Source organism: Taudactylus pleione, unplaced genomic scaffold, assembly GCF_031769625.1.
Source record: "Taudactylus pleione unplaced genomic scaffold, aTauple2 ptg000076l, whole genome shotgun sequence".
Classification (NCBI taxonomy): Eukaryota; Metazoa; Chordata; class Amphibia; order Anura; family Myobatrachidae; genus Taudactylus; species Taudactylus pleione.
The window spans coordinates 495,707-523,170 of NW_028284478.1; the positions used below are offsets into that span (position 1 = coordinate 495,707).

Sequence of the window (27,464 nt, forward strand, 5' to 3'; positions counted from 1 at the left end):
CTGCTGTGACGGCTGTATTATACACCCGCTGCTCTGACGGCTGTATTATACACCCGCTGCTGTGACTGGTGTCGCTGCTGTGACGGCTGTATTACACACCCGCTGCTGTGAATGCTGTATTACACACCCGCTGCTGTGAATGCTGTATTATACACCCGCTGCTGTGAATGCTGTATTATACACCCGCTGCTGTGACTGGTGTCGCTGCTGTGACGGCTGTATTGCACACCCGTTGCTGTGAATGCAGTATTACACACCCGCTGCTGTGAATGCTGTATTACACACCCGCTGCTGTGAATGCTGTATTATACACCTGCTGCTGTGAATGCTGTATTGCTGTGAATGCTGTATTATACACCCGCTGCTGTGATGGCTGTATTATACACCCGCTGCTGTAACGTCTGTATTATACACCTGGTGCTGTGATTGCTGTATTATACACCCGCTGCTCTGACGGCTGTATTATACACCCGCTGCTGTGATTGCCGTATTATACACCCGCTGCTGTGAATGCCGTATTATACAACCGCTGCTGTGACTGCCGTATTATACACCCGCTGCTGTGAATGCTGTATTACACACCCGCTGCTGTGAATGCTGTATTGCTGTGAATGCTGTATTATACACCCGTTGCTGTGAATGCTGTATTATACACCCGCTGCTCTGACGGCTGTATTATACACTCGCTGCTCTGACGGCTGTATTATACACCCGCTGCTGTGAATGCTGTATTATACACCCGCTGCTGTGATTGCTGTATTATACACCCGCTGCTGTGAATGCTGTATTATACACCCGCTGCTGTGATGGCTGTATTATACACCCGCTGCTGTGAATGCTGTATTACACACCCGCTGCTGTGAATGCTGTATTGCTGTGAATGCTGTATTATACACCCGCTGCTCTGACGGCTGTATTATACACCCGCTGCTGTGAATGCCGTATTACACACCCGCTGCTCTGACGGCTGTATTACACACCCGCTGCTCTGACGGCTGTATTACACACCCGCAGCTGTGACGGCTGTATTACACACCCGCTGCTGTGACGGCTGTATTACACACCCGCTGCTGTGACGGCTGTATTACACAGCCGCTGCTGTGATTGCTGTATTACACACCCGCTGCTGTGAATGCTGTATTACACAGCTGCTGCTGTGATTGCTGTATTATACACCCGCTGCTCAGAATGCTGTATTATACACCGGCTGCTGTGATTGCTGTATTATACACCCGCTGTGTGAATGCTGTATTATACACCCGCTGCTGTGAATGCTGTATTATACACCCGCTGCTGTGACGGCTGTATTATACACCGGCAGCTGTGACGGCTGTATTATACACCGGCTGCTGTGAAGGCTGTATTATACACCCGCTGCTGTGATGGCTGTATTATACACCCGCTGCTGTGAATGCTGTATTATACACCCGCTGCTGTGACGGCTGTATTATACACCCGCAGCTGTGACGGCTGTATTATACACCCGCTGCTGTGACGGCTGTATTATACACCCGCTGCTGTGAAGGCTGTATAATACACCCGCTGCTGTGAAGGCTGTATTATACACCCGCTGCTGTGACGGCTGTATTATACACCCGCTGCTGTGACGGCTGTATTATACACCCGCTGCTGTGACGGCTGTATTATACACCCGCTGCTGTGATGGCTGTATTATACACCCGCAGCTGAGAATGCTGTATTATACACCCGCTGCTGTGACGGCTGTATTATACACCCGCTGCTGTGACGGCTGTATTATACACCCGCTGCTGTGAGTGGTGTCGCTGCTGTGACGGCTGTATTACACACCCGCTGCTGTGAATGCTGTATTACACACCCGCTGCTGTGAATGCTGTATTACACACCCGCTGCTGTGAATGCTGTATTACACACCCGCTGCTGTGAATGCTGTATTATACACCTGCTGCTGTGAATGCTGTATTACACACTCGCTGCTGTGACGGCCGTATTACACACCCGCTGCTGTGACGTCCGTATTACACACCCGCTGCTCTGACGGCCGTATTACACACCCGCTGCTGCGACTGCCGTATTGCACACCCGCTGCTGCGACGGCCGTATTGCACACCCGCTGCTGTGACGGCCGTATTGCACACCCGCTGCTGTGACGGCCGTATTGCACACCCGCTGCTGTGACGGCCGTATTGCACACCCGCTGCTGTGACGGCCGTATTGCACACCCGCTGCTGTGACGGCCGTATTGCACACCCGCTGCTGTGACGGCCGTAGTGCACACCCGCTGCTGTGACGGCCGTATTGCACACCCGCAGCTGTGACGGCTGTATTGCACACCCGCTGCTGTGACGGCCGTATTGCACACCCGCTGCTGTGACGGCTGTATTGCACACCCGCTGCTGTCATTGCTGTATTGCACACCCGCTGCTGTGAATGCTGTATTACACACCCGCTGCTGTGAATGCTGTATTATACACCCGCTGCTGTGAATGCTGTATTATACACCCGCTGCTGTGACTGGTGTCGCTGCTGTGACGGCTGTATTACACACCCGTTGCTGTGAATGCAGTATTACACACCCGCTGCTGTGAATGCTGTATTACACACCCGCTGCTGTGAATGCTGTATTATACACCTGCTGCTGTGAATGCTGTATTGCTGTGAATGCTGTATTATACACCCGCTGCTGTGACGGCTGTATTATACACCCGCTGCTGTGACGTCTGTATTATACACCTGGTGCTGTGATTGCTGTATTATACACCCGCTGCTGTGATGGCTGTATTATACACCCGCAGCTGAGAATGCTGTATTATACACCCGCTGCTGTGACGGCTGTATTATACACCCGCAGCTGAGAATGCTGTATTATACACCCGCTGCTGTGACGGCTGTATTATACACCCGCTGCTGTGACGGCTGTATTATACACCCGCTGCTGTGAGTGGTGTCGCTGCTGTGACGGCTGTATTACACACCCGCTGCTGTGAATGCTGTATTACACGCCCGCTGCTGTGAATGCTGTATTACACACCCGCTGCTGTGAATGCTGTATTACACACCCGCTGCTGTGAATGCTGTATTATACACCTGCTGCTGTGAATGCTGTAATGCTGTGAATGCTGTATTACACACCCGCTGCTGTGACGGCCGTATTACACACCCGCTGCTGTGACGTCCGTATTACACACCCGCTGCTCTGACGGCCGTATTACACACCCGCTGCTGTGACTGCCGTATTGCACACCCGCTGCTGTGACTGCCGTATTGCACACCCGCTGCTGTGACGGCCGTATTGCACACCCGCTGCTGTGACGGCCGTATTGCACACCCGCTGCTGTGACGGCCGTATTGCACACCCGCTGCTGTGACGGCCGTATTGCACACCCGCTGCTGTGACGGCCGTATTGCACACCCGCTGCTGTGACGGCCGTATTGCACACCCGCAGCTGTGACGGCCGTATTGCACACCCGCTGCTGTGACGGCCGTATTGCACACCCGCTGCTGTGACTGCCGTATTGCACACCCGCTGCTGTCATTGCTGTATTACACACCCGCTGCTGTGAATGCTGTATTACACACCCGCTGCTGTGAATGCTGTATTATACACCCGCTGCTGTGAATGCTGTATTATACACCCGCTGCTGTGACTGGTGTCGCTGCTGTGACGGCTGTATTACACACCCGTTGCTGTGAATGCAGTATTACACACCCGCTGCTGTGAATGCTGTATTACACACCCGCTGCTGTGAATGCTGTATTATACACCTGCTGCTGTGAATGCTGTATTGCTGTGAATGCTGTATTATACACCCGCTGCTGTGATGGCTGTATTATACACCCGCTGCTGTGACGTCTGTATTATACACCTGGTGCTGTGATTGCTGTATTATACACCCGCTGCTCTGACGGCTGTATTATACACCCGCTGCTGTGATTGCCGTATTATACACCCGCTGCTGTGAATGCCGTATTATACAACCGCTGCTGTGACTGCCGTATTATACACCCGCTGCTGTGATTGCTGTATTACACACCCGCTGCTGTGAATGCTGTATTGCTGTGAATGCTGTATTATACACCCGCTGCTGTGAATGCTGTATTATACACCCGCTGCTCTGACGGCTGTATTATACACTCGCTGCTCTGACGGCTGTATTATAAACCCGCTGCTGTGAATGCTGTATTATACACCCGCTGCTGTGATTGCTGTATTATACACCCGCTGCTGTGAATGCTGTATTATACACCCGCTGCTGTGATGGCTGTATTATACACCCGCTGCTGTGAATGCTGTATTACACACCCGCTGCTGTGAATGCTGTATTGCTGTGAATGCTGTATTATACACCCGCTGCTGTGACGTCTGTATTATACACCCGCTGCTGTGATTGCTGTATTATACACAGCCGCTGCTCTGACGGCCGTATTATACACCCGCTGCTGTGACGGCCGTATTATACACTCGCTGCTGTGACGGCTGTATTATACACCCGCTGCTGTGACGGCCGTATTATACACCCGCTGCTGTGACGGCTGTATTATACACCCGCAGCTGTGACGGCTGTATTATACACCCGCTGCGGTGACGGCTGTATTATACACCCGCTGTTGTGACGGCTGTATTATACACCCGCTGCTGTGAATGCTGTATTACATAGCTGCTGCTGTGATTGCTGTATTATACACCCGCTGCTGTGATGGCTGTATTATACACCCGCTGCTGTGAATGCTGTATTACACACCCGCTGCTGTGACGTCTGTATTATACACCCGCTGCTGTGATTGCTGTATTATACACACCCGCTGCTCTGACGGCCGTATTATACACCCGCTGCTGTGACGGCCGTATTATACACTCGCTGCTGTGACGGCCGTATTATACACCCGCTGCTGTGACGGCCGTATTATACACCCGCTGCTGTGACGGCTGTATTATACACCCGCAGCTGTGACGGCTGTATTATACACCCGCTGCGGTGACGGCTGTATTATACACCCGCTGTTGTGACGGCTGTATTATACACCCGCTGCTGTGAATGCTGTATTACATAGCTGCTGCTGTGATTGCTGTATTACACACCCGCTGCTGTGAATGCTGTATTATACACCCGCTGCTGTGAATGCTGTGTTACACACCTGCTGCTGTGAATGCTGTATTGCTGTGAATGCTGTATTATACACCCGCTGCTGTGACGTCTGTATTATACACCTGCTGCTGTGATTGCTGTATTATACACCCGCTGCTCTGACGGCTGTATTATACACCCGCTGCTGTGATTGCTGTATTATATACCCGCTGCTGTGACTGCTGTATTACACACCCGCTGCTGTGAATGCTGTATTATACACCCGCTGCTGTGAATGCTGTATTATACACCCGCTGCTGTGAATGCTGTATTATACACCCGCTGCTGTGACTGGTGTTGCTGCTGTGACGGCTGTATTACACACCCGTTGCTGTAAATGCAGTATTAAACACCCGCTGCTGTGAATGCTGTATTACACACCCGCTGCTGTGAATGCTGTATTATACACCTGCTGCTGTGAATGCTGTATTGCTGTGAATGCTGTATTATACACCTGCTGCTGTGACGGCTGTATTATACACCCGCTGCTCTGACGGCTGTATTATACACCCGCTGCTGTGACTGGTGTCGCTGCTGTGACGGCTGTATTACACACCCGCTGCTGTGAATGCGGTATTATACACCCGCTGCTGTGAATGCTGTATTATACACCCGCTGCTGTGACTGGTGTCGCTGCTGTGACGGCTGTATTACACACCCGTTGCTGTGAATGCAGTATTACACACCCGCTGCTGTGAATGCTGTATTACACACCCGCTGCTGTGAATGCTGTATTATACACCTGCTGCTGTGAATGCTGTATTGCTGTGAATGCTGTATTATACACCCGCTGCTGTGATGGCTGTATTATACACCCGCTGCTGTGACGTCTGTATTATACACCTGGTGCTGTGATTGCTGTATTATACACCCGCTGCTCTGACGGCTGTATTATACACCCGCTGCTGTGATTGCCGTATTATACACCCGCTGCTGTGAATGCCGTATTATACAACCGCTGCTGTGACTGCCGTATTATACACCCGCTGCTGTGATTGCTGTATTACACACCCGCTGCTGTGAATGCTGTATTGCTGTGAATGCTGTATTATACACCCGCTGCTGTGAATGCTGTATTATACACCCGGTGCTCTGACGGCTGTATTATACACTCGCTGCTCTGACGGCTGTATTATACACCCGCTGCTGTGAATGCTGTATTATACACCCGCTGCTGTGATTGCTGTATTATACACCCGCTGCTGTGAATGCTGTATTATACACCCGCTGCTGTGATGGCTGTATTACACACCCGCTGCTGTGAATGCTGTATTGCTGTGAATGCTGTATTATACACCCGCTGCTGTGACGTCTGTATTATACACCCGCTGCTGTGATTGCTGTATTATACACACCCGCTGCTCTGACGGCCGTATTATACACCCGCTGCTGTGACGGCCGTATTATACACTCGCTGCTGTGACGGCCGTATTATACACCCGCTGCTGTGACGGCCGTATTATACACCCGCTGCTGTGACGGCTGTATTATACACCCGCAGCTGTGACGGCTGTATTATACACCCGCTGCGGTGACGGCTGTATTATACACCCGCTGCTGTGACGGCTGTATTATACACCCGCTGCTGTGAATGCTGTATTACATAGCTGCTGCTGTGATTGCTGTATTACACACCCGCTGCTGTGAATGCTGTATTATACACCCGCTGCTGTGAATGCTGTGTTACACACCTGCTGCTGTGAATGCTGTATTGCTGTGAATGCTGTATTATACACCCGCTGCTGTGACGTCTGTATTATACACCTGCTGCTGTGATTGCTGTATTATACACCCGCTGCTCTGACGGCTGTATTATACACCCGCTGCTGTGATTGCTGTATTATATACCCGCTGCTGTGACTGCTGTATTACACACCCGCTGCTGTGAATGCTGTATTGCTGTGAATGCTGTATTATACACCCGCTGCTGTGACGGCCGTATTATACACCCGCTGCTGTGACGGCCGTATTATACACCCGCTGCTGTGACGGCCGTATTATACACCCGCTGCTGTGACGGCCGTATTATACACCCGCTGCTGTGACGGCCGTATTATACACCCGCTGCTGTGACGGCCGTATTATACACCCGCTGCTGTGACGGCCGTATTATACACCCGCTGCTGTGACGGCTGTATTATACACCCGCTGCGGTGACGGCTGTATTATACACCCGCTGCGGTGACGGCTGTATTATACACCCGCTGCTGTGAATGCTGTATTACATAGCTGCTGCTGTGATTGCTGTATTGCACACCCGCTGCTGTGAATGCTGTATTATACACCCGCTGCTGTGAGTGCTGTATTACACACCTGCTGCTGTGAATGCTGTATTGCTGTGAATGCTGTATTATACACCCGCTGCTGTGACGTCTGTATTATACACCTGCTGCTGTGATTGCTGTATTATACACCCGCTGCTCTGACGGCTGTATTATACACCCGCTGCTGTGATTGCTGTATTATATACCCGCTGCTGTGACTGCTGTATTACACACCCGCTGCTGTGAATGCTGTATTGCTGTGAATGCTGTATTAAACACCCGCTCGTGTGACGGCTGTATTATACACCCGCTGCTGTGACGGCTGTATTATACACCCGCTGCTGTGACGGCTGTATTACACACCCGCAGCTGTGATGGCTGTATTACACACCCGCTGCTGTGAATGCTGTATTACACACCCGCTGCTGTGAATGCTGTATTACACACCCGCTGCTGTGAATGCTGTATTATACACCCGCTTCTGTGAATGCTGTATTGCTGTGAATGCTGTATTATACACCCGCTGCTGTGACGTCTGTATTATACACCCGCTGCTGTGATTGCCGTATTATACACCCGCTGCTGTGACTGCCGTATTATACACCCGCTGCTGTGAATGCCGCATTATACACCCGCTGCTGTGACTGCCGTATTACACACCCGCTGCTGTGACGGCTGTATTACACACCCGCTGCTGTGACGGCTGTATTACACACCCGCTGCTGTGACGGCTGTATTACACACCCGCTGCTGTGATGGCTGTATTACACACCCGCAGCTGTGATGGCTGTATTACACACCCGCAGCTGTGATGGCTGTATTACACACCCGCTGCTGTGAATGCTGTATTACACACCCGCTGCTGTGACTGCTGTATTACACACCCGCTGCTGTGAATGCTGTATTACACAGCTGCTGCTGATTGCTGTATTACACACCCGCTGCTGTGAATGCTGTGAATGCTGTATTATACACCCGCTGCTGTGAATGCTGTATTATACACACACTGCTCTGACGGCTGTATTATACACCCGCTGCTCTGACGGCTGTATTATACACCCGCTGCTGTGAATGCTGTATTATACACCCGCTGCTGTGATTGCTGTATTATACACCCGCTCCTGTGAATGCTGTATTATACACCCGCTGCTGTGATGGCTGTATTATACACCCGCTGCTGTGAATGCTGTATTACACACCCGCTGCTGTGAATGCTGTATTGCTGTGAATGCTGTATTATACACCCGCTGCTGTGACGTCTGTATTATACACCCGCTGCTGTGATTGCTGTATTATACACACCCGCTGCTCTGACGGCCGTATTATACACCCGCTGCTGTGACGGCCGTATTATACACCCGCTGCTGTGACGGCCGTATTATACACCCGCTGCTGTGACGGCCGTATTATACACCCGCTGCTGTGACGGCCGTATTATACACCCGCTGCTGTGACGGCCGTATTATACACCCGCTGCTGTGACGGCTGTATTATACACCCGCTGCTGTGACGGCTGTATTATACACCCGCAGCTGTGACGGCTGTATTATACACCCGCTGCGGTGACGGCTGTATTATACACCCGCTGCTGTGACGGCTGTATTATACACCCGCTGCTGTGAATGCTGTATTACACAGCTGCTGCTGTGATTGCTGTATTACACACCCGCTGCTGTGAATGCTGTATTATACACCCGCTGCTGTGAATGCTGTATTACACACCTGCTGCTGTGAATGCTGTATTGCTGTGAATGCTGTATTATACACCCGCTGCTGTGACGTCTGTATTATACACCTGCTGCTGTGATTGCTGTATTATACACCCGCTGCTCTGACGGCTGTATTATACACCCGCTGCTGTGATTGCTGTATTATATACCCGCTGCTGTGACTGCTGTATTACACACCCGCTGCTGTGAATGCTGTATTGCTGTGAATGCTGTATTATACACCCGCTGCTGTGACGGCTGTATTATACACCCGCTGCTGTGACGGCTGTATTATACACCCGCTGCTGTGGCTGCTGTATTATACGCACCCGCTGCTCTGACGGCCGTATTATACACCCGCTGCTGTGACGGCCGTATTATACACCCGCTGCTGTGACGGCCGTATTATACACCCGCTGCTGTGACGGCCGTATTATACACCCGCTGCTGTGACGGCCGTATTATACACCCGCTGCTGTGACGGCTGTATTATACACCCGCTGCTGTGACGGCTGTATTATACACCCGCTGCTGTGAATGCTGTATTACATAGCTGCTGCTGTGATTGCTGTATTGCACACCCGCTGCTGTGAATGCTGTATTATACACCCGCTGCTGTGAATGCTGTATTACACACCTGCTGCTGTGAATGCTGTATTGCTGTGAATGCTGTATTATACACCCGCTGCTGTGACGTCTGTATTATACACCTGCTGCTGTGATTGCTGTATTAAACACCCGCTGCTCTGACGGCTGTATTATACACCCGCTGCTGTGATTGCTGTATTATATACCCGCTGCTGTGACTGCTGTATTACACACCCGCTGCTGTGAATGCTGTATTGCTGTGAATGCTGTATTATACACCCGCTGCTGTGACGGCTGTATTATACACCCGCTGCTGTGACGGCTGTATTATACACCCGCTGCTGTGACGGCTGTATTATACACCCGCTGCTGTGATGGCTGTATTATACACCCGCAGCTGTGATGGCTGTATTACACACCCGCTGCTGTGAATGCTGTATTACACACCCGCTGCTGTGAATGCTGTATTACACACCCGCTGCTGTGAATGCTGTATTACACACCCGCTGCTGTGAATGCTGTATTATACACCCGCTTCTGTGAATGCTGTATTGCTGTGAATGCTGTATTATACACCCGCTGCTGTGACGTCTGTATTATACACCCGCTGCTGTGACTGCCGTATTATACACCCGCTGCTGTGACTGCCGTATTATACACCCGCTGCTGTGAATGCCGTATTATACACCCGCTGCTGTGACTGCCGTATTACACACCCGCTGCTGTGACGGCTGTATTACACACCCGCTGCTGTGACGGCTGTATTACACACCCGCTGCTGTGACGGCTGTATTACACACCCGCTGCTGTGATGGCTGTATTACACACCCGCAGCTGTGATGGCTGTATTACACACCCGCAGCTGTGATGGCTGTATTACACACCCGCTGCTGTGAATGCTGTATTACACACCCGCTGCTGTGACTGCTGTATTACACACCCGCTGCTGTGAATGCTGTATTACACAGCTGCTGCTGATTGCTGTATTACACACCCGCTGCTGTGAATGCTGTGAATGCTGTATTATACACCCGCTGCTGTGAATGCTGTATTATACACACACTGCTCTGACGGCTGTATTATACACCCGCTGCTCTGACGGCTGTATTATACACCCGCTGCTGTGAATGCTGTATTATACACCCGCTGCTGTGATTGCTGTATTATACACCCGCTCCTGTGAATGCTGTATTATACACCCGCTGCTGTGATGGCTGTATTATACACCCGCTGCTGTGAATGCTGTATTACACACCCGCTGCTGTGAATGCTGTATTGCTGTGAATGCTGTATTATACACCCGCTGCTGTGACGTCTGTATTATACACCCGCTGCTGTGATTGCTGTATTATACACACCCGCTGCTCTGACGGCCGTATTATACACCCGCTGCTGTGACGGCCGTATTATACACCCGCTGCTGTGACGGCCGTATTATACACCCGCTGCTGTGACGGCCGTATTATACACCCGCTGCTGTGACGGCCGTATTATACACCCGCTGCTGTGACGGCTGTATTATACACCCGCTGCTGTGACGGCTGTATTATACACCCGCAGCTGTGACGGCTGTATTATACACCCGCTGCGGTGACGGCTGTATTATACACCCGCTGCTGTGACGGCTGTATTATACACCCGCTGCTGTGAATGCTGTATTACACAGCTGCTGCTGTGATTGCTGTATTACACACCCGCTGCTGTGAATGCTGTATTATACACCCGCTGCTGTGAATGCTGTATTACACACCTGCTGCTGTGAATGCTGTATTGCTGTGAATGCTGTATTATACACCCGCTGCTGTGACGTCTGTATTATACACCTGCTGCTGTGATTGCTGTATTATACACCCGCTGCTCTGACGGCTGTATTATACACCCGCTGCTGTGATTGCTGTATTATATACCCGCTGCTGTGACTGCTGTATTACACACCCGCTGCTGTGAATGCTGTATTGCTGTGAATGCTGTATTATACACCCGCTGCTGTGACGGCTGTATTATACACCCGCTGCTGTGACGGCTGTATTATACACCCGCTGCTGTGGCTGCTGTATTATACGCACCCGCTGCTCTGACGGCCGTATTATACACCCGCTGCTGTGACGGCCGTATTATACACCCGCTGCTGTGACGGCCGTATTATACACCCGCTGCTGTGACGGCCGTATTATACACCCGCTGCTGTGACGGCCGTATTATACACCCGCTGCTGTGACGGCTGTATTATACACCCGCTGCTGTGACGGCTGTATTATACACCCGCTGCTGTGAATGCTGTATTACATAGCTGCTGCTGTGATTGCTGTATTGCACACCCGCTGCTGTGAATGCTGTATTATACACCCGCTGCTGTGAATGCTGTATTACACACCTGCTGCTGTGAATGCTGTATTGCTGTGAATGCTGTATTATACACCCGCTGCTGTGACGTCTGTATTATACACCTGCTGCTGTGATTGCTGTATTATACACCCGCTGCTCTGACGGCTGTATTATACACCCGCTGCTGTGATTGCTGTATTATATACCCGCTGCTGTGACTGCTGTATTACACACCCGCTGCTTTGAATGCTGTATTGCTGTGAATGCTGTATTATACACCCGCTGCTGTGACGGCTGTATTATACACCCGCTGCTGTGACGGCTGTATTATACACCCGCTGCTGTGACGGCTGTATTATACACCCGCTGCTGTGATGGCTGTATTATACACCCGCAGCTGTGATGGCTGTATTACACACCCGCTGCTGTGAATGCTGTATTACACACCCGCTGCTGTGAATGCTGTATTACACACCCGCTGCTGTGAATGCTGTATTACACACCCGCTGCTGTGAATGCTGTATTATACACCCGCTTCTGTGAATGCTGTATTGCTGTGAATGCTGTATTATACACCCGCTGCTGTGACGTCTGTATTATACACCCGCTGCTGTGATTGCCGTATTATACACCCGCTGCTGTGACTGCCGTATTATACACCCGCTGCTGTGACTGCCGTATTATACACCCGCTGCTGTGACTGCCGTATTATACACCCGCTGCTGTGACGGCTGTATTATACACCCGCTGCTGTGACGGCTGTATTACACACCCGCTGCTGTGACGGCTGTATTACACACCCGCTGCTGTGATGGCTGTATTACACACCCGCAGCTGTGATGGCTGTATTACACACCCGCTGCTGTGAATGCTGTATTACACACCCGCTGCTGTGACTGCTGTATTACACACCCGCTGCTGTGAATGCTGTATTACACAGCTGCTGCTGATTGCTGTATTACACACCCGCTGCTGTGAATGCTGTATTACACACCCGCTGCTGTGAATGCTGTATTATACACCCGCTGCTGTGAATGCTGTATTATACACCCGCTGCTGTGAATGCTGTATTATACACCCGCTGCTGTGATGGTTGTATTATACACCCGCTGCTGTGATGGCTGTATTATACACCCGCTGCTGTGATGGCTGTATTATACACCCAATGTCCCATTCCCAGCAGTCACCTCTCCAGTTAGCAGCTGAATGATCTTGTTGGTGAGTTCCAAGATCTTCTGGTCATTGTGTCTCTCATGTATCAGTGAGTGAGGTGGAGGCACCGTGATTTGGCTCTGGGTCGTGCTGAGTCCTCCTGACCCATGGGTATGGCTGCTGGGTGTCTTACACTCACCAGATGTCTTCTTCACTACTGTGTACTCCTATGTATTGGGGGAGACAGCAAACATCACTACATACACTCCCAGATCCCCTCACCTCCGCAGTCATGTCAATATATTATTACTATAGATTTGTGATGTCACTGTGACACTCCGAGAACCCCTCACCTCCCCAGTAATATTCCTGTACTATTACTATAGATGTAATTAATGTCACTGTGACACTCCCACATCCCCCTCAGCTCCCTAATCATATCCCTCTATTACTACTATAGATTTGTGATGTCACTGTGACAATCCCTGATCCCCCCACCTCCCTGTATTATTACTATAGATATAAGTGATGTCACTGTGACACTCCCAGATCCCCCCACCTCCCCAGTCATGTCCCTGTATTATTCTTATAGATATAAGTGATGTCACTGTGACACTCCCAGATCTTCTCACCTCCCCAGTCATGTCTCTGTATTATTGCTATAGATATAAGTGAGATCAATGTGACCCTTCCCCCCCAGAACCTCTCACCTCCCCAGTCAGCAGGTAGATTATCTCTAGGGTGAGGTGTAAAATCTTCTGGCTTTTGTGACTCTGGTCCTTGTCCATCTTCAGTGAAACAGTGATTTCACCACAGCTCAATCGTCTAAGAATGAATATAATAATTATAATAAATATCACAAAGAACATAAGTAGTAATTGCAAAAATGAAACACAGGCTGGGAAACATAATCAAAGAATCCGGCACATATACCCCCATACACACAGTCACTGCCCAGCATTACACCTCATACATACAGTCCTGGGCACACCTTATACAGCCTCATGTCCAGCACATATACCCCCATACCCACAGTCACTGCCCAGCATTACACCTCATACATACAGTCCTGGCACACCTTATACAGTCTCATGTCGAGCACATATACCCCCCATACCCACAGTCACTGCCCAGCATTACACCTCATATATACAGTCCTGGGCACACCTTATACAGCCTCATGTCCAGCACATATACCACATACCCACAGTCACTGCACAGCATTACAACTCATACATACAGTCCTGGGCACACCTTATACATCCTCATGTGCACCACATATACCCCCCCATACCCACAGTCACTGCCCAGCATTACACTCATACATACAGTCCTGGGCACACCTTATACATCCTCATGTCCAGCACATATACCCCCCATACCCACAGTCACTACCCAGCATTACACCTCATACATACAGTCCTGGGCACACCTTATACATCCTCATGTGCAGCACATATACCCCCATACCCACAGTCACTGCCCAGCATTACACCTCATACATACAGTCCTGGGCACACCTTATACATCCTCATGTGCAGCACATATACCCCCCATACCCACAGTCACTGCCCAGCATTACACTCATACATACAGTCCTGGGCACACCTTATACATCCTCATGTCCAGCACATATACCCCCCATACCCACAGTCACTGCCCAGCATTACAACTCATATATACAGTCCTGGGCACACCTTATACAGCCTCATGTCCAGCACATATACCACATACCCACAGTCACTGCCCAGCATTACAACTCATACATACAGTCCTGGGCACACCTTATACATCCTCATGTGCAGCACATATACCCCCCATACACACAGTCACTGCCCAGCATTACACCTCATACATACAGTCCTGGGCACACCTTATACAGCCTCATGTCCAGCACATATACCCCCCATACCCAGTCACTGCCCAGCATTACACCTCATACATATAGTCCTGGGCACACCTTATACTTCCTCATGTCCAGCACATATACCTCCCATACACACAGTCACTGCCCAGCATTACACCTCATACATACAGTCCTGGGCACACCTTATACAGCCTCATGCCGGAGGAGTAAAAAGAGAGAGAAGGAAGAGTGGAACACTCAAGAATCACACTCGCAGAGAAGGAGACGGGAAACCGGTGACCAGTAACATAGCCCATATGAAGCCAGGTGTGTCAGGGTGGGTGCCCTGTGGACCCTATGGGCTTCGAAGAAAGAGTTAACAAAAGGTAAGTTCTTACCATATCTCTCATTTTCTTCTTCAGGGTCCATAGGCTCCACAGGGAGACCTTGGGGATGTCCCAAAGCAGTCCTTTAAAGGGTGGGGAAGCTCCTGTGCTCGGAGGAGAATCCAGCGCCTAAAGAAAGCATCCTGAGAAGCAAAGGTATCAAATGCATAGAACCTTAGAAAGGTCTGAAAGGAAGACCACGTGGCCGCGTTACAAAGCGGAACAGCCAAGGCGCCACTGCGAGTTGCCCATGAGGGGCCCACAGACCAAGTAGAATGAGCAGTCACAGAAGGCGGAACCGGAAGGCCTGCCTGCGTGTATTTGAGATAATCATACAAAGCCACCTGGCCAATGTTTGTTTATTGGCCGGCCATCCTTTCTGGTGAAATCCATAGAGCACAAACAAGGAGTCTTATTTCCTAAGGAACTGGTACGGTCCACATACATCCTGAGAGCACAGAACACATCCAATGAGGCCTCACCTGCTGAGAGGTCAGGTGACTGAAAGGCCGGTACAATAATCTCCTGGTTAATATAGAAATTAGAAACCACCTTGGGAAGAAACTCAGGGCAAGTGCGAAGCACAGCCCGGTCCAGGTGAAATATCAGAAAAGGAGGATGACAGGAGAGCGCTCCATATTGTGACACCCTTCTGGCAGAGCAGATGCAATAGCCAGGAGAAAAAGTCTTAGCTGTTAACCACTTAAGTTCAACTGAATCCAGGGGTTTAAATGGAGAACCCTGGAGGGCCCGAATAACTACTGCCAAATCCCAAGGAGCCACTGGGGGAACAAAGGGAGGTTGAATCCGGAAGACACCCTGGAGAAAGGTGAGGACATCCGGTAGCGAAGCAATTCTTCGTTGGAACCAAACAAAGTGCAGAGACATGTACTTTCAGGTCCAATCCAGCTTGAAGGAATGCCAATATCCTGGATATACCAAAAACACCTGAGATCGTAATCCCGAGAGTGACACCACTGTAAATATGTATGCCACACTCTGTGGAAGATCCTGGCAGAGGCAGGTTTACGTGCTTTAAGCATCGTGGTGATGACAGAACTAGAGAATCCTTTGGACCTTAGGAGGGATGTCTCAAGAGCCACGCCATTAAAGACAGAAGATCCAGGTCCGGGTAAAGGCAAGGACCCTGAGATAACAGGTCCGGACGTTAAGGTAGCAGGAATGGAGTGACGATGGAAAGACTCCAAAGATCTCAGTACCAATGACGTCTGGCCAAGCTGGAGCCACCAGCAGGACCATGCCTCCGTGCTGCTTGAACTTCCGAAGAACCGAGGAAGCAGGGATACTGGAGGAAATAGGTAAACAAACTGGAAGGTCCATTTCACTGACAGAGCATCCACTAAGCTTGTTTCGGCATCTCTTGTTCTGGACCTGTACACCGTTAACTTATGATTGTGTCGGGATGTCATGAGGTCCACCTCTGGGAGCCCCCATTTGTCCAGTAGGAGTTCAAACACCTCTTGGTGAAGAGACCACTCTCCTGGATGCACGTTGTGACGGCTGAGGAAGTCTGTTCGCAATTGAGAACTCCCGGGATGGACACTGACGAAATTGCTGGGAGGTAACACTCTGCCCATGTCAGAATGCGGGACACTTCTGCCATTGCTGCCTGACTTTAAGTGCCTCCTTGATGGTTGATGTAAGCCACCATGATGGCATTGTCGTACCTGCATGGGCTTTCCTTGAAGAAAGTGTTGAGCCATCTTGAGGGCCTTGTACTCCGCCTGGAGTTCCAATATGTTGATTGGAAGTATTGTCTCGACAGCAGTCCAATGACCCTGAAAGGTGTGAGGACCGGTCACTGCGCCCCAGCCCCGAACTCTGGCGTCCGTTGTCAGGAGAACCCAGTCCGGGATCCAAAAGGGGTGACCGTTGGTGAGATGAGCCGTTTGCAGCCACCAAGATAGAGACAGACACACCTCCGAAGAAAGTACCAGCTTCTAAGTCCTGATCTGGTGGGGTAATCCGTTCCACTTGGATAGTATCAACCCCTACAGGGGCCTTGAATGGAACTGAGCATATTCCACCATGTCGAATGTGAACACCATGGACCACAGAACCTGCATCGCCGAGTGTACCGAAACCCGGTGACTGCCGAGGCAACTGCGCACTCCCTGTTGCAGTGAGATCTTTTCTGGAGTTAGAAAGATACTCTGCTGATGAGAATCCAGGAAGGCTCCCAAATGAACCATCCTCTGCGAGGGTATTAGGGGGGACTTTTTCCAATTGATCAGCCACCCGTGTGCCCGAAGACAAGCAATCGTCAGGTGCAGGTGTTGTAGCACTTCCTGAGAACCCAACAAAACGAAATGGCAGCGCCCGAAACTGGAATGACGGTGCAGAATAGCAAATCGCAGAGAACGCTGGTGAGAAGGCGCTATGGGTACATGTAGGTATGCATCCTGAATATCCAGGGAAACCATGTAATCCCCAGGTTCCATAGCCAGTATGATGGATCATAAAGTTTCCATCCTCAACCTGGGCACTCTGAGGAACTTGTTCAGAGTTTTAAGGTTGAGGATAGGCCCATGAGACCCATTCGGCTTTTGAACCAGAGTAGAATAGTAACCAGTCCTGTGTTGAGATAGTGACACTGGTACAATTACCTCTGCTTTCAGCAAGGACTCTATGGCCTCCTGGGGATATGCAAGGCCTTGGTCTTGTCCACAGGAGGGCTTGTGCAGAAAAACTGGTGGGGAGGTTTTCGGTGGAATGAGAGGGCATACCCCTGAGAGACCACTTCTCTTACCCAAGCATCCCTGGTGGTGAGACACCAATATTGGGCAAACTGAAGAAGTCAGCCTCCCACTCTGGGATTCCCCAGAGGGGGCCCATCCCATCAGGCTGAGAACTTATCCACTGACTTGGAAGTAGGGCGTCTGGCACTCCAGGCCAGTTTCTTAGGTCTGGAGGTCGATTTAGCCGCTGACTGTCTAGGAAAGGACTGTCCTTTGGTCTTTCTTTGAGAAAGAAAGGACAGAAAGGAAGAGGATCTGGCCTATGAAGGTGCTGATGGCAGAAAAGCGGACTTAAATTTTGCCAATGTGTCTACAATTTTGTCCAAGTCTGGGCCAAACAACATCTCCCCATTGAAGGGCAAGGTTTCCAGGCAGTTTTTGGAATCCGCATCCGCCCTCCAGGAGCGTAGCCACAAGGAGCGGCGAGCAGACACTGCTGCAGCTGAGACTCCTGAGATCAGTAAACTGGAATCCAGAGCGGCCTCACCAATATAAGCAGCCGCATCTCTAATGTGGCTTACCAAACCTCTCTGGGTGTCGGGAGCGTACCCCGGGAGGTGTCCTCCATACCATATACCCAGCTTTCTATCGCCTTGGCTACCCATGATATAGCCATGGACGGATGTTTAACGGCTCCTGAGGGAGAATAAATCGACTTCAGGCATGTCTCCACCTTCCTATCTGTAGAATCCTTTTGGGAAGAGATGAAAGGCATTGGTAACGTAGCACTGTGTATTAAGCGCGTAGCATGAGAATCTACCGCAGGCTGTGATTCCCATTTCTTGCAGTGACCTTCAGGAAATGGGTAACATGAGACCAAACGCTTTTGCAGCAGATACCTCTTACCAGAAGATTGCCAGGCTTCCGCCATGTGGTCAACTAGCTGGTCAGAAAGAGGAAAAACAGCTGAGGTCACCTTAACCTGCTTAAACTGAGGGTGCTTGGATTTAGGGGTAGGTTCTTCATCCTCTATAAGTAGAATGGAATGGACCACTCGCACCAAAGCAGGAACATTAATACTCAACTTAAGGTGTGTAAACACTGGGCGATCAGGAAAGAATGTACGAATACGACATCGTAACCGTTCCGTCGTTCCTGATCACCTGTAGTGTCTGCACTGAACGATCAGTCGTTCAGTGCAGGCACAGGACCTCATTCAGAGCCGCTCGTAAGCGGCCGCTCGTTCGCTCCGAGCGATGTTCGCACAACAGCGCATGTGTACGGGTTTTAGTACACATGCGCGAACTAGTCAGTGCGGCCGAAAATCGTGTGCTCACAAAATAGCGAAAGCCTACTAATTTGAGTGACAGGATGAGGCGTTTGTGGGTGGTAACAGGGGAAGGTGCTTGAAAACGGGGAGTGGAAATCAGAACGCAGGCGTGCCAAAAGGTCAAAACAGGCGTTTTAAGGGTGTGCATAATTAACAAAGAAGCGTCATCGACCACGTCAGTTGGGTGTATTTTAGCCAGAACTGCTCGCATGATTGCGGTAGGAAAAACCAACCACAAGAATAGCGAGCAGTTCATACGCCGTTCGATGTACTCGATTAATCTCATAAATAGCGGACATGACGTATGATGCGAGCGACCAGGGGGCGTTTTTTCAGAATAACGACCACATGTTTTGTTCGCTCGTTCAGACATGGAGGCGTCAACAGACCGCAAAGAGCGAACGGTCAATTTAAATAGCCAACCCCCTTTTCTGAACGAGCGAGCGCAAATAGCGTCCGGCTCTGAATCAGACCCATAGTCCATTCCTGGACATGCCAATTTGCACGATTACAATGTCGTAATTGTGCAATCGCTCAGTAATATCGCCCAATGTGTACGCACCCTTAGGCTCCACCTCCTGTGGAGAGGAATCAGAATCATCATCTACTGCGCCGTCATCTGATGACACGTCTGTGTCTGTGTAGATTGTGATGACACCACTGGGCATTTAGATGCCTTCCTAGGCTTGGCATCCTGTAACATAGACTACAAAGCCATAGAGCCTGCCAAACTCTGTACTGAATTTGAAAAAGCATCCAAACAAGGTGGCTGTAAAGCCTGTGGTAGTACCTGAAGGGGGATTACAGACTGCTGTGGAACCGGAGGTACCTGTAAATTGTGTTATTCCCCCTCATATATCACTGTACAGTCCTCTCCCCCCTATATAATAATAATACCACATATCAGTGTGTGCTGGGAGCTGTGTTATTCCCCCTCATATATCACTGTACAGTCCCCTCTCCCCTATATAATAATAATAATAATAGCACATATCAGTGTGTGCTGGGATCTGTGTTATTCCCCCTCATATATCACTATATGGTCCCCTCTCCCCTATATAATAATACCACATATCAGTGCTGGGAGCGGTGTTATTCCCCCTCAAGTATCACTGTACAGTCCCCTCCCCCCTATATAATAATAATAATACCACATATCAGTGTGTGCTGGGAGCTGTGTTATTCCTCCTCATATATCACTGTACAGTCCTCTCCCCCTATATAGTAATTATACCATATATTAGTGTGTGATGGGGGCTGTGTTATTCCCCCTCATATATCACTGTATGGTCCCCTCTCCCCTATATAATAATTATATCACATAGTGTGTGCTGGGAACTGTGTTATTCCCCCTCATATACCACTGTACAGTCCCCTCCCCCTATATATTAATAATACCATATATCACTGTACGGTCCCCTCCCCCCTATGTAAAAATTATACCACATATTAGTGTGTGATGGGAGCTGTGTTATTCCTCCTCATATCACTGAACAGTCCTCTCCACCTATATAATAATTATTCCACATATCAGTGTGTGCTGTGAGCTGTGTTATTCCCCCTCATATATCACTGTACAGTCCCCTCTCCCTATATATTAATACCATATATCACTGTACGGTCCCCTCTCCACAATATAATAATTATACTACATATCAGTGTGTGATGGGAGCTGTGTTATTCCCCCTCATATATCACTGTACAGTCCCCTCTCCCCTATATAATAATAATACCACATATCAGTGTGTGCTGGGAGCTGTGTTATTCCCCCTCATATACCACAGTCCCCTCCCCCTATATAATAATACAGTGATCGTGGTGAGCCAAAAAAAGTGTGGGTCCCTGGGAGCCCTCACTTTGCTAATTTGGGGTCCTACCTGACCTTTTCTGGGTCCCGTCGGAATTAAAGTTTTTAATCTTTAGTGCACAATGAGACATTTTTCCATAATAGAGTCAGGTGCTGGTAATGAACATTAGAGCTGCCAGTGTTAACCAACTAAAGTTTTAGGGGCCCATTTATTATTGAATATAATATAATATAAACACCTGTTTTCGGAGGTTTACCTCAAATATTAAGTTTCCCCCGGATGTGTCAAGGAGGGACCTCAACAGGTATCTCCAATACCTGCTGTGATCCCTCCATTCCCGCTGACAGCCGCATTCCCCCATAGGTTTCTATGGGGGACGTATTGCTGCCAGATATATCAATATCCAGAATGCGATGCATTCCAGATATTGGCCCCTCAGCTAACGCCATTAATAATATTGATTTCACCATCAGCAGCTTATCATGCAGGCACATGATATACAAAGAGCCCATCTATAGGAAACAGAGGCTGCACATCAATGGGGAGAAGTCCTGGGACTTCCCCCACTACTGCCAGTACCAGTAACAACCACCCCTTCTCCACTACTCCCAGCATCACTAACATCCCCCCCACTACTCCCAGCATCACTAACATCCCCCCCACTACTCCCAGCATCACTAACATCCCCCCACTACTCCCAGCATCACTAACATCCCCCCACTACTCCCAGCATCAGTAACAACCCCCCCAATACTCCCAGCATCACTAACATCCCCCCCACTACTCCCAGCATCACTAACATCCCCCCCACTACTCCCAGCATCACTAACATCCCCCCCACTACTCCCAGCATCACTAACATCCCCCCCACTACTCCCAGCATCACTAACATCCCCCCCACTACTCCCAGCATCACTAACATCCCCCCCACTACTCCCAGCATCACTAACATCCCCCCCACTACTCCCAGCATCACTAACATCCCCCCCACTACTCCCAGCATCGCTAACATCCCCTCCACTACTCCCAGCATCAGTAACATCCCCCCCAATACTCCCAGCATCAATAACAACCCCCCCTTCTCCACTACTCCCAGCATCACTAACAATCCCCCCACTACTCCCAGCATCACTAACAACCCACCCTTCTCCACTACTCCCAGCATCACTAACACCCCCCCACTACTCCCTGCTTCACTAACAACCCCCCCACTACTCCCTGCATCACTAACATCTCCACCACTACTCACTGCATCACTAACAACTCCCCCACTACTCCCTGCATCACTAACAACCCTCCCACTACTCCCTGCATCGCTAACATCTCCCCCACTACTCCCTGCATCACTAACAACCCCCCCACCAATAACAACCCCCCCACTACTTCCTGCATCAATAACAACCCCCCTACTCCCAACATCAATTATTACCCCTCCCTCCACTATTCCCTGCATCAATTACCCCTCCCTCCGTTACTGCCAACATCAATTATTGCCCCTCCCACCACTACACCCAACATCAATTATTACCCTTGCCTCCACTACTCCCAACATCAATTATTACCCCTCCCTCCACTACTCCCAACATCAATTATTACCCCTCCCTCCACTACTCCCAACATCAATTATTACCCCTCCCTCCACTACTCCCAACATCAATTATTACCCCTCCCTCCACTACTCCCAACATCAATTATTACCCCTCCCTCCACTACTCCCAACATCAATTATTACCCCTCCCTCCACTACTCCCAACATCAATTATTACCCCTCCCTCCACTACTCCCAACATCAATTATTACCCCTCCCTCCACTACTCACAACATCAATTATTACCCCTCCCACCACTACTCACAACATCAATTATTAACCCTCCCTCAACTACTCCCTGCTTCAATAACTACCCCCGTTGCTCTGTTTTTACAGAGGAGGAGGCAGGAGTGGTGAATACAGCTAGGGAGGGACATGATAAGTGCGCCCGGCCCCAGCACCCCAGGCTCCCCTACATACCCACTGTCAGAGCGTGATGTTCATGCTCCTAGCAGGTCCCTGGAACAATAGGAGCGGAGGTGCTGTTACGCTACCACATGCCGTCGAGCAAGACCAGCGGCATGCGGCGGCGTGACAGCACCTCCGCTCCTACTGTTCCAGGGAGCTGCTAGAAGCATGAACCTCGACAGGATGAAGTCTGTGTCTGACAGTAATTCCCGCGGCCTCACCATCCCCCACCCGCCTCGCTACCCCTCTTTACAAGTACCTTCAACCCGGAGGGGGCGGAGTGTTCATGCTGGGGCGGGGCACAGTCTTTCTTGCAAGGTGGGCCTCCAGGACCAGGCAAGTCTTCGGGCCGGGGGGCCGCCGGGACCAGTCTTCGGGCCAGGGGTGTCGGGCACATTACTCCTCACGCTATCCTCTGATCATCATCATCGTCCTATCCGGCAGCTGCACCCTTTACCACCACCTGCAGCCGGCGGGAGAGCAAGACTGCCACGGCGGAGAGAGACATCTCCGCACTTGGAGAAGGGAGAGCAGGACAGCGAGGGGCTGATAGACAGCCAGAAGGGCAACCTGTTAGATGGCAGACCCTACACCAACAGCAGCCCTTTCACGCGGTGCGAAAGCTGCAGCTACCCCGGAGTTGCCCGGTACGGAGGAGAACCACGGGACGTGTCTGTACAACACCCAGAAGAGGCCGAGGACCAATAACAGCGAGTTAAGTGTTCCAGGCGGGTGTCCAGGTGTTCCCGGCGAGTGTGGGATGTGTGACATACAGGCCGGTAATACTAAAGTCTCCCGCAGAGTTACACCCCAGCTCCCGCGTAATGGCTCCTTTAATAGTGCTCCCTGAGACATCAATCATAGCAGGAGCCAGGGGAATGGTCAGCAGCGGAGCGCGTCCCCGGGGACCCACCCACTCTGACAAAGTGAGTCACCGGGCTTCGTTTGTGGGTAAAATACGCGCTATAGCGCGTATTTGCAAACACTGTAATAATACCGTATATCACTGTACAGTCCCCTCTCCCCTATATAATAATACCACATATCAGTGTGTGCTGGGAGCTGCGTTATTCCCCCTCATATATCACTGTACGGTTCCCTCTCCCCTATATAATAATACCACATATCAGTGTGTGCTGGGATCTGTGTTATTCCCCCTCATATATCACTGTACAGTCCCCTCCCCTATATAATAATAATACCACATATCAGTGTGTGCTGGGAGCTGTGTTAATCCCCCTCATATATCACTGTACGGTTCCCTCTCCCCTATATAATAATAATACCACATATCAGTGTGTGCTGGGATCTGTGTTATTGCCCCTCATATATCACTGTACAGTCCCCTCTCCCTATATAATAATAATACCACATATCAGTGTGTGCGGGGAGCTGTGTTAATCCCCCTCATATATCACTGTACGGTCCCCTCTCCCCTATATAATAATACTACATATCAGTGTGTGCTGGGAGCTGTTATTCCCCTTCATATATCACTGTACAGTCCCCTCTCACCTATATAATAATACCACATATCAGTGTGTGCTGGGAGCTGTGTTATTCCCCCTCATATATCACTATACAGTCCCCTCTCCCCTATAAAATAATAATACCACATATCAGTGTGTGCTGGGAGCTGTGTTATTCCCCCTCTTATATCACTGTACGGTCCCCTCTCCCCTATATAATAATAATACCACATATCAGTGTGTGCTGGGAGCTGTGTTATTCCCCCTCTTATATCACTGTACGGTTCCCTCTCCCCTATATAATAATAATACCACATATCAGTGTGTGCTGGGAGCTGTGTTATTCCCCCTCATATATCACTGTACGGTCCCCTCTCCCCTATATAATAATAATACCACATATCAGTGTGTGCTGGGAGCTGTGTTATTCCCCCTCATATATCACTGTACGGTCCCCTCTCCCCTATATAATAATAATATACTATACACAGGACACGTTACCTGGCTCCGGCTGTGCCAGGAATGTCTATGACAAAATGGCAGCTTAAGCCCCTGTGGCCCCGCCCCCTCTGCTCTGTGACTGGTAGACTATAAGAATATGGCCGCCGGTCACCGTACATGAGGACACCATTAGACTATAAAGCTGTTACTCTAGTGATGAAGCTGTGAGCGGTAACCGCCTGGTTACTCGCTGCTTCCAATCACCGCACTGAGGGGAATAAGAGGAGGGCGGTCACTATGATAGGAGGGGCGGGGCAGACAGGAGCCATAGCTATAAGGAGATGAGAGGGGCGGGGCGTGGCTATCCAGAGGGGCGTGTCTTCTATAAACAGCAACTTCCGGGTGAGATGCAGAGAGCGACCATTGTTGTGTCTAGTAACAGGTAAAGATGTTTATTATTATTATTATTATTATTATGATGGTACAGGAGGAGCAGACTGTGGTGCCTCATTATCATAATACATGTAGATCTGTCTATAGTGTTGTGTTTTTGTCATACAGGTAGATCAGCTTCCAGTGTTACATATAATACAGATGTAGCAGACCCTATTACAATAATGCAGGTGGAGCAGTCAGTGGTGCTGCTGCATTATTATCATGCAGGTGAAGCCGACTTTAGTGTTATATTTAATACAGGTGGAGCAGACCCTGTTATATATATATATAAAATAGGTGGAGCAGACCCTGGTGTTACTATAATACAGCTGGAGCAGACACTGCTCGGTGGGTAAAAGACTATAGAGAAAGGGAGGTGTCCGGTGCACTCAGACCCCCCATACAGAACGTATCAGCTGTAGCTGGCGGTCAGTACCCTCAGTAGGTGGTTATTAGTGTTACATATAATACAGGTGGAGCAGACCCTGGTGTTACATATAATACAGGTGGAGCAGACCCTGGTGTTACATATAATACAGCTGGAGCAGTCAGTGCTCGGTAGGTAACAGACTATAGAGAAAGGGAGGTGTCCGGTGCACTCAGACCCCCCCATACAGAACGTATCAGCTGTAGCTGGTGGTCAGTACCCTCAGTAGGTGGTTATTAGTGTGGAAGTGACAGAATACACAGAGAGACACCATAGTGTACACCGGGTGATGTATAAGATGCACAGACGACCTCTGTAATAGGCCCTGCTGAGCCCTCACCTGTCTGAGGCTTTGTATTGGTATTGGTATAAAGGGTGCTTAGTACCCTGTGTGTAGGGGACCAGCGTTTCCCAGTGCCAGTTCTTAGGGAACAGCTCATGTTTTCCAGGTCTCCTTACAGAGTCACCAACCTGTTTGGAGCTCCCTCTGCTCCCCGCACTGTCTCTATTACTGCCCTGTGTGTAGGGGACCAGCGTTTTCCAGCTCCAGTCCTCGGGGAACCATGACAGTGCATCTAGATCTTCAGTGTGTGAGTGATTATCCCCCTAGAAATGCTTCTGCCTCTTCCCGATGCTACATAAACATGGCCGGCAGGAATGTCACACATGGTACGTACATCCTACAGTGGTAGAATAACTGTGAATTACAGCATGACAGGGCATGCTGAGACTTATGGTGCCGCTACAGTTCCAGAGTCACAGACTGTACAACACCGCTGACACTCAGTAATTATTACAGATGTGGGAGCAGAGATAATAAGATGGGTGATTGTACACAAGTCGCCCAGATATTAGGAGACAGAGGAATAGGGCAGTAGTGGGGGGCAGAGGTTGGGCTGGGAGATGTGGTGCGCTATCGGAGGTATAATGGGGGAGGGGGAGCAGAGAAGTAGGGTAAGGTGATGGGGGCAGAGACTTTGGGGGTCATTCAGACCCGGTCGAAAGCGTTGATAGCTCACAAACGGCTCGATGTTCCCCCACTGGGCATTTGCACATCTGTGCCGGCTCCGACATGCGCATGCATGAGACCCGGCTAGCGAAGGGTGCTCTATCGCTAGGGGTCTCACACCAAAGGGGGCGAGCTGTCGATGGTGAGTGACAGCTCGCCCCGTTTGGGAGGCGGGCAGGGGGCTTGGCCGGCCAAACGGAGGCGTTCCCGAAGGAACGCCTGCCTTTTGGGGGCGGTCCCACTGACAGCAGTGATGTCACTGGGGAGCCTCCTGCTCGATCAGAGCACACTGACATCAGCAGTGATGTCAGTGGGGAGCTTCCTGCTCGATCAGAGCAGGGAGCTCCCTTGGCCTTGCGAATGCCGAGACCCAACCTTAGGGTCTTGTCACAAGCCCCAATGGTCTTGACCATCGCGACCACCCTGGTCGGTCGCTAGAGCTGTGGGTGGTAACCCGCAGCTTAGCGATCGACC

At 50.2% G+C, this 27,464-nt stretch overlaps 1 protein-coding gene across 1 annotated transcript in view; it reads right to left on the bottom strand.

Annotated features, from left to right (window-relative positions):
* The window catches only part of LOC148532444 (uncharacterized), a 301,272-nt gene extending 276,045 nt beyond the window's left edge, over window positions 1–25,227 (bottom strand). Inside the window, 3 exon segments of the mRNA XM_088467804.1 lie at window positions 13,180–13,371; window positions 13,855–13,969; window positions 25,180–25,227. Of these exon segments, the coding sequence (XP_088323930.1) occupies window positions 13,180–13,371; window positions 13,855–13,932 (270 nt within the window). The 5' untranslated portion in view covers window positions 13,933–13,969; window positions 25,180–25,227.
* Between the last annotated feature and the right edge of the window lie 2,237 nt (window positions 25,228–27,464).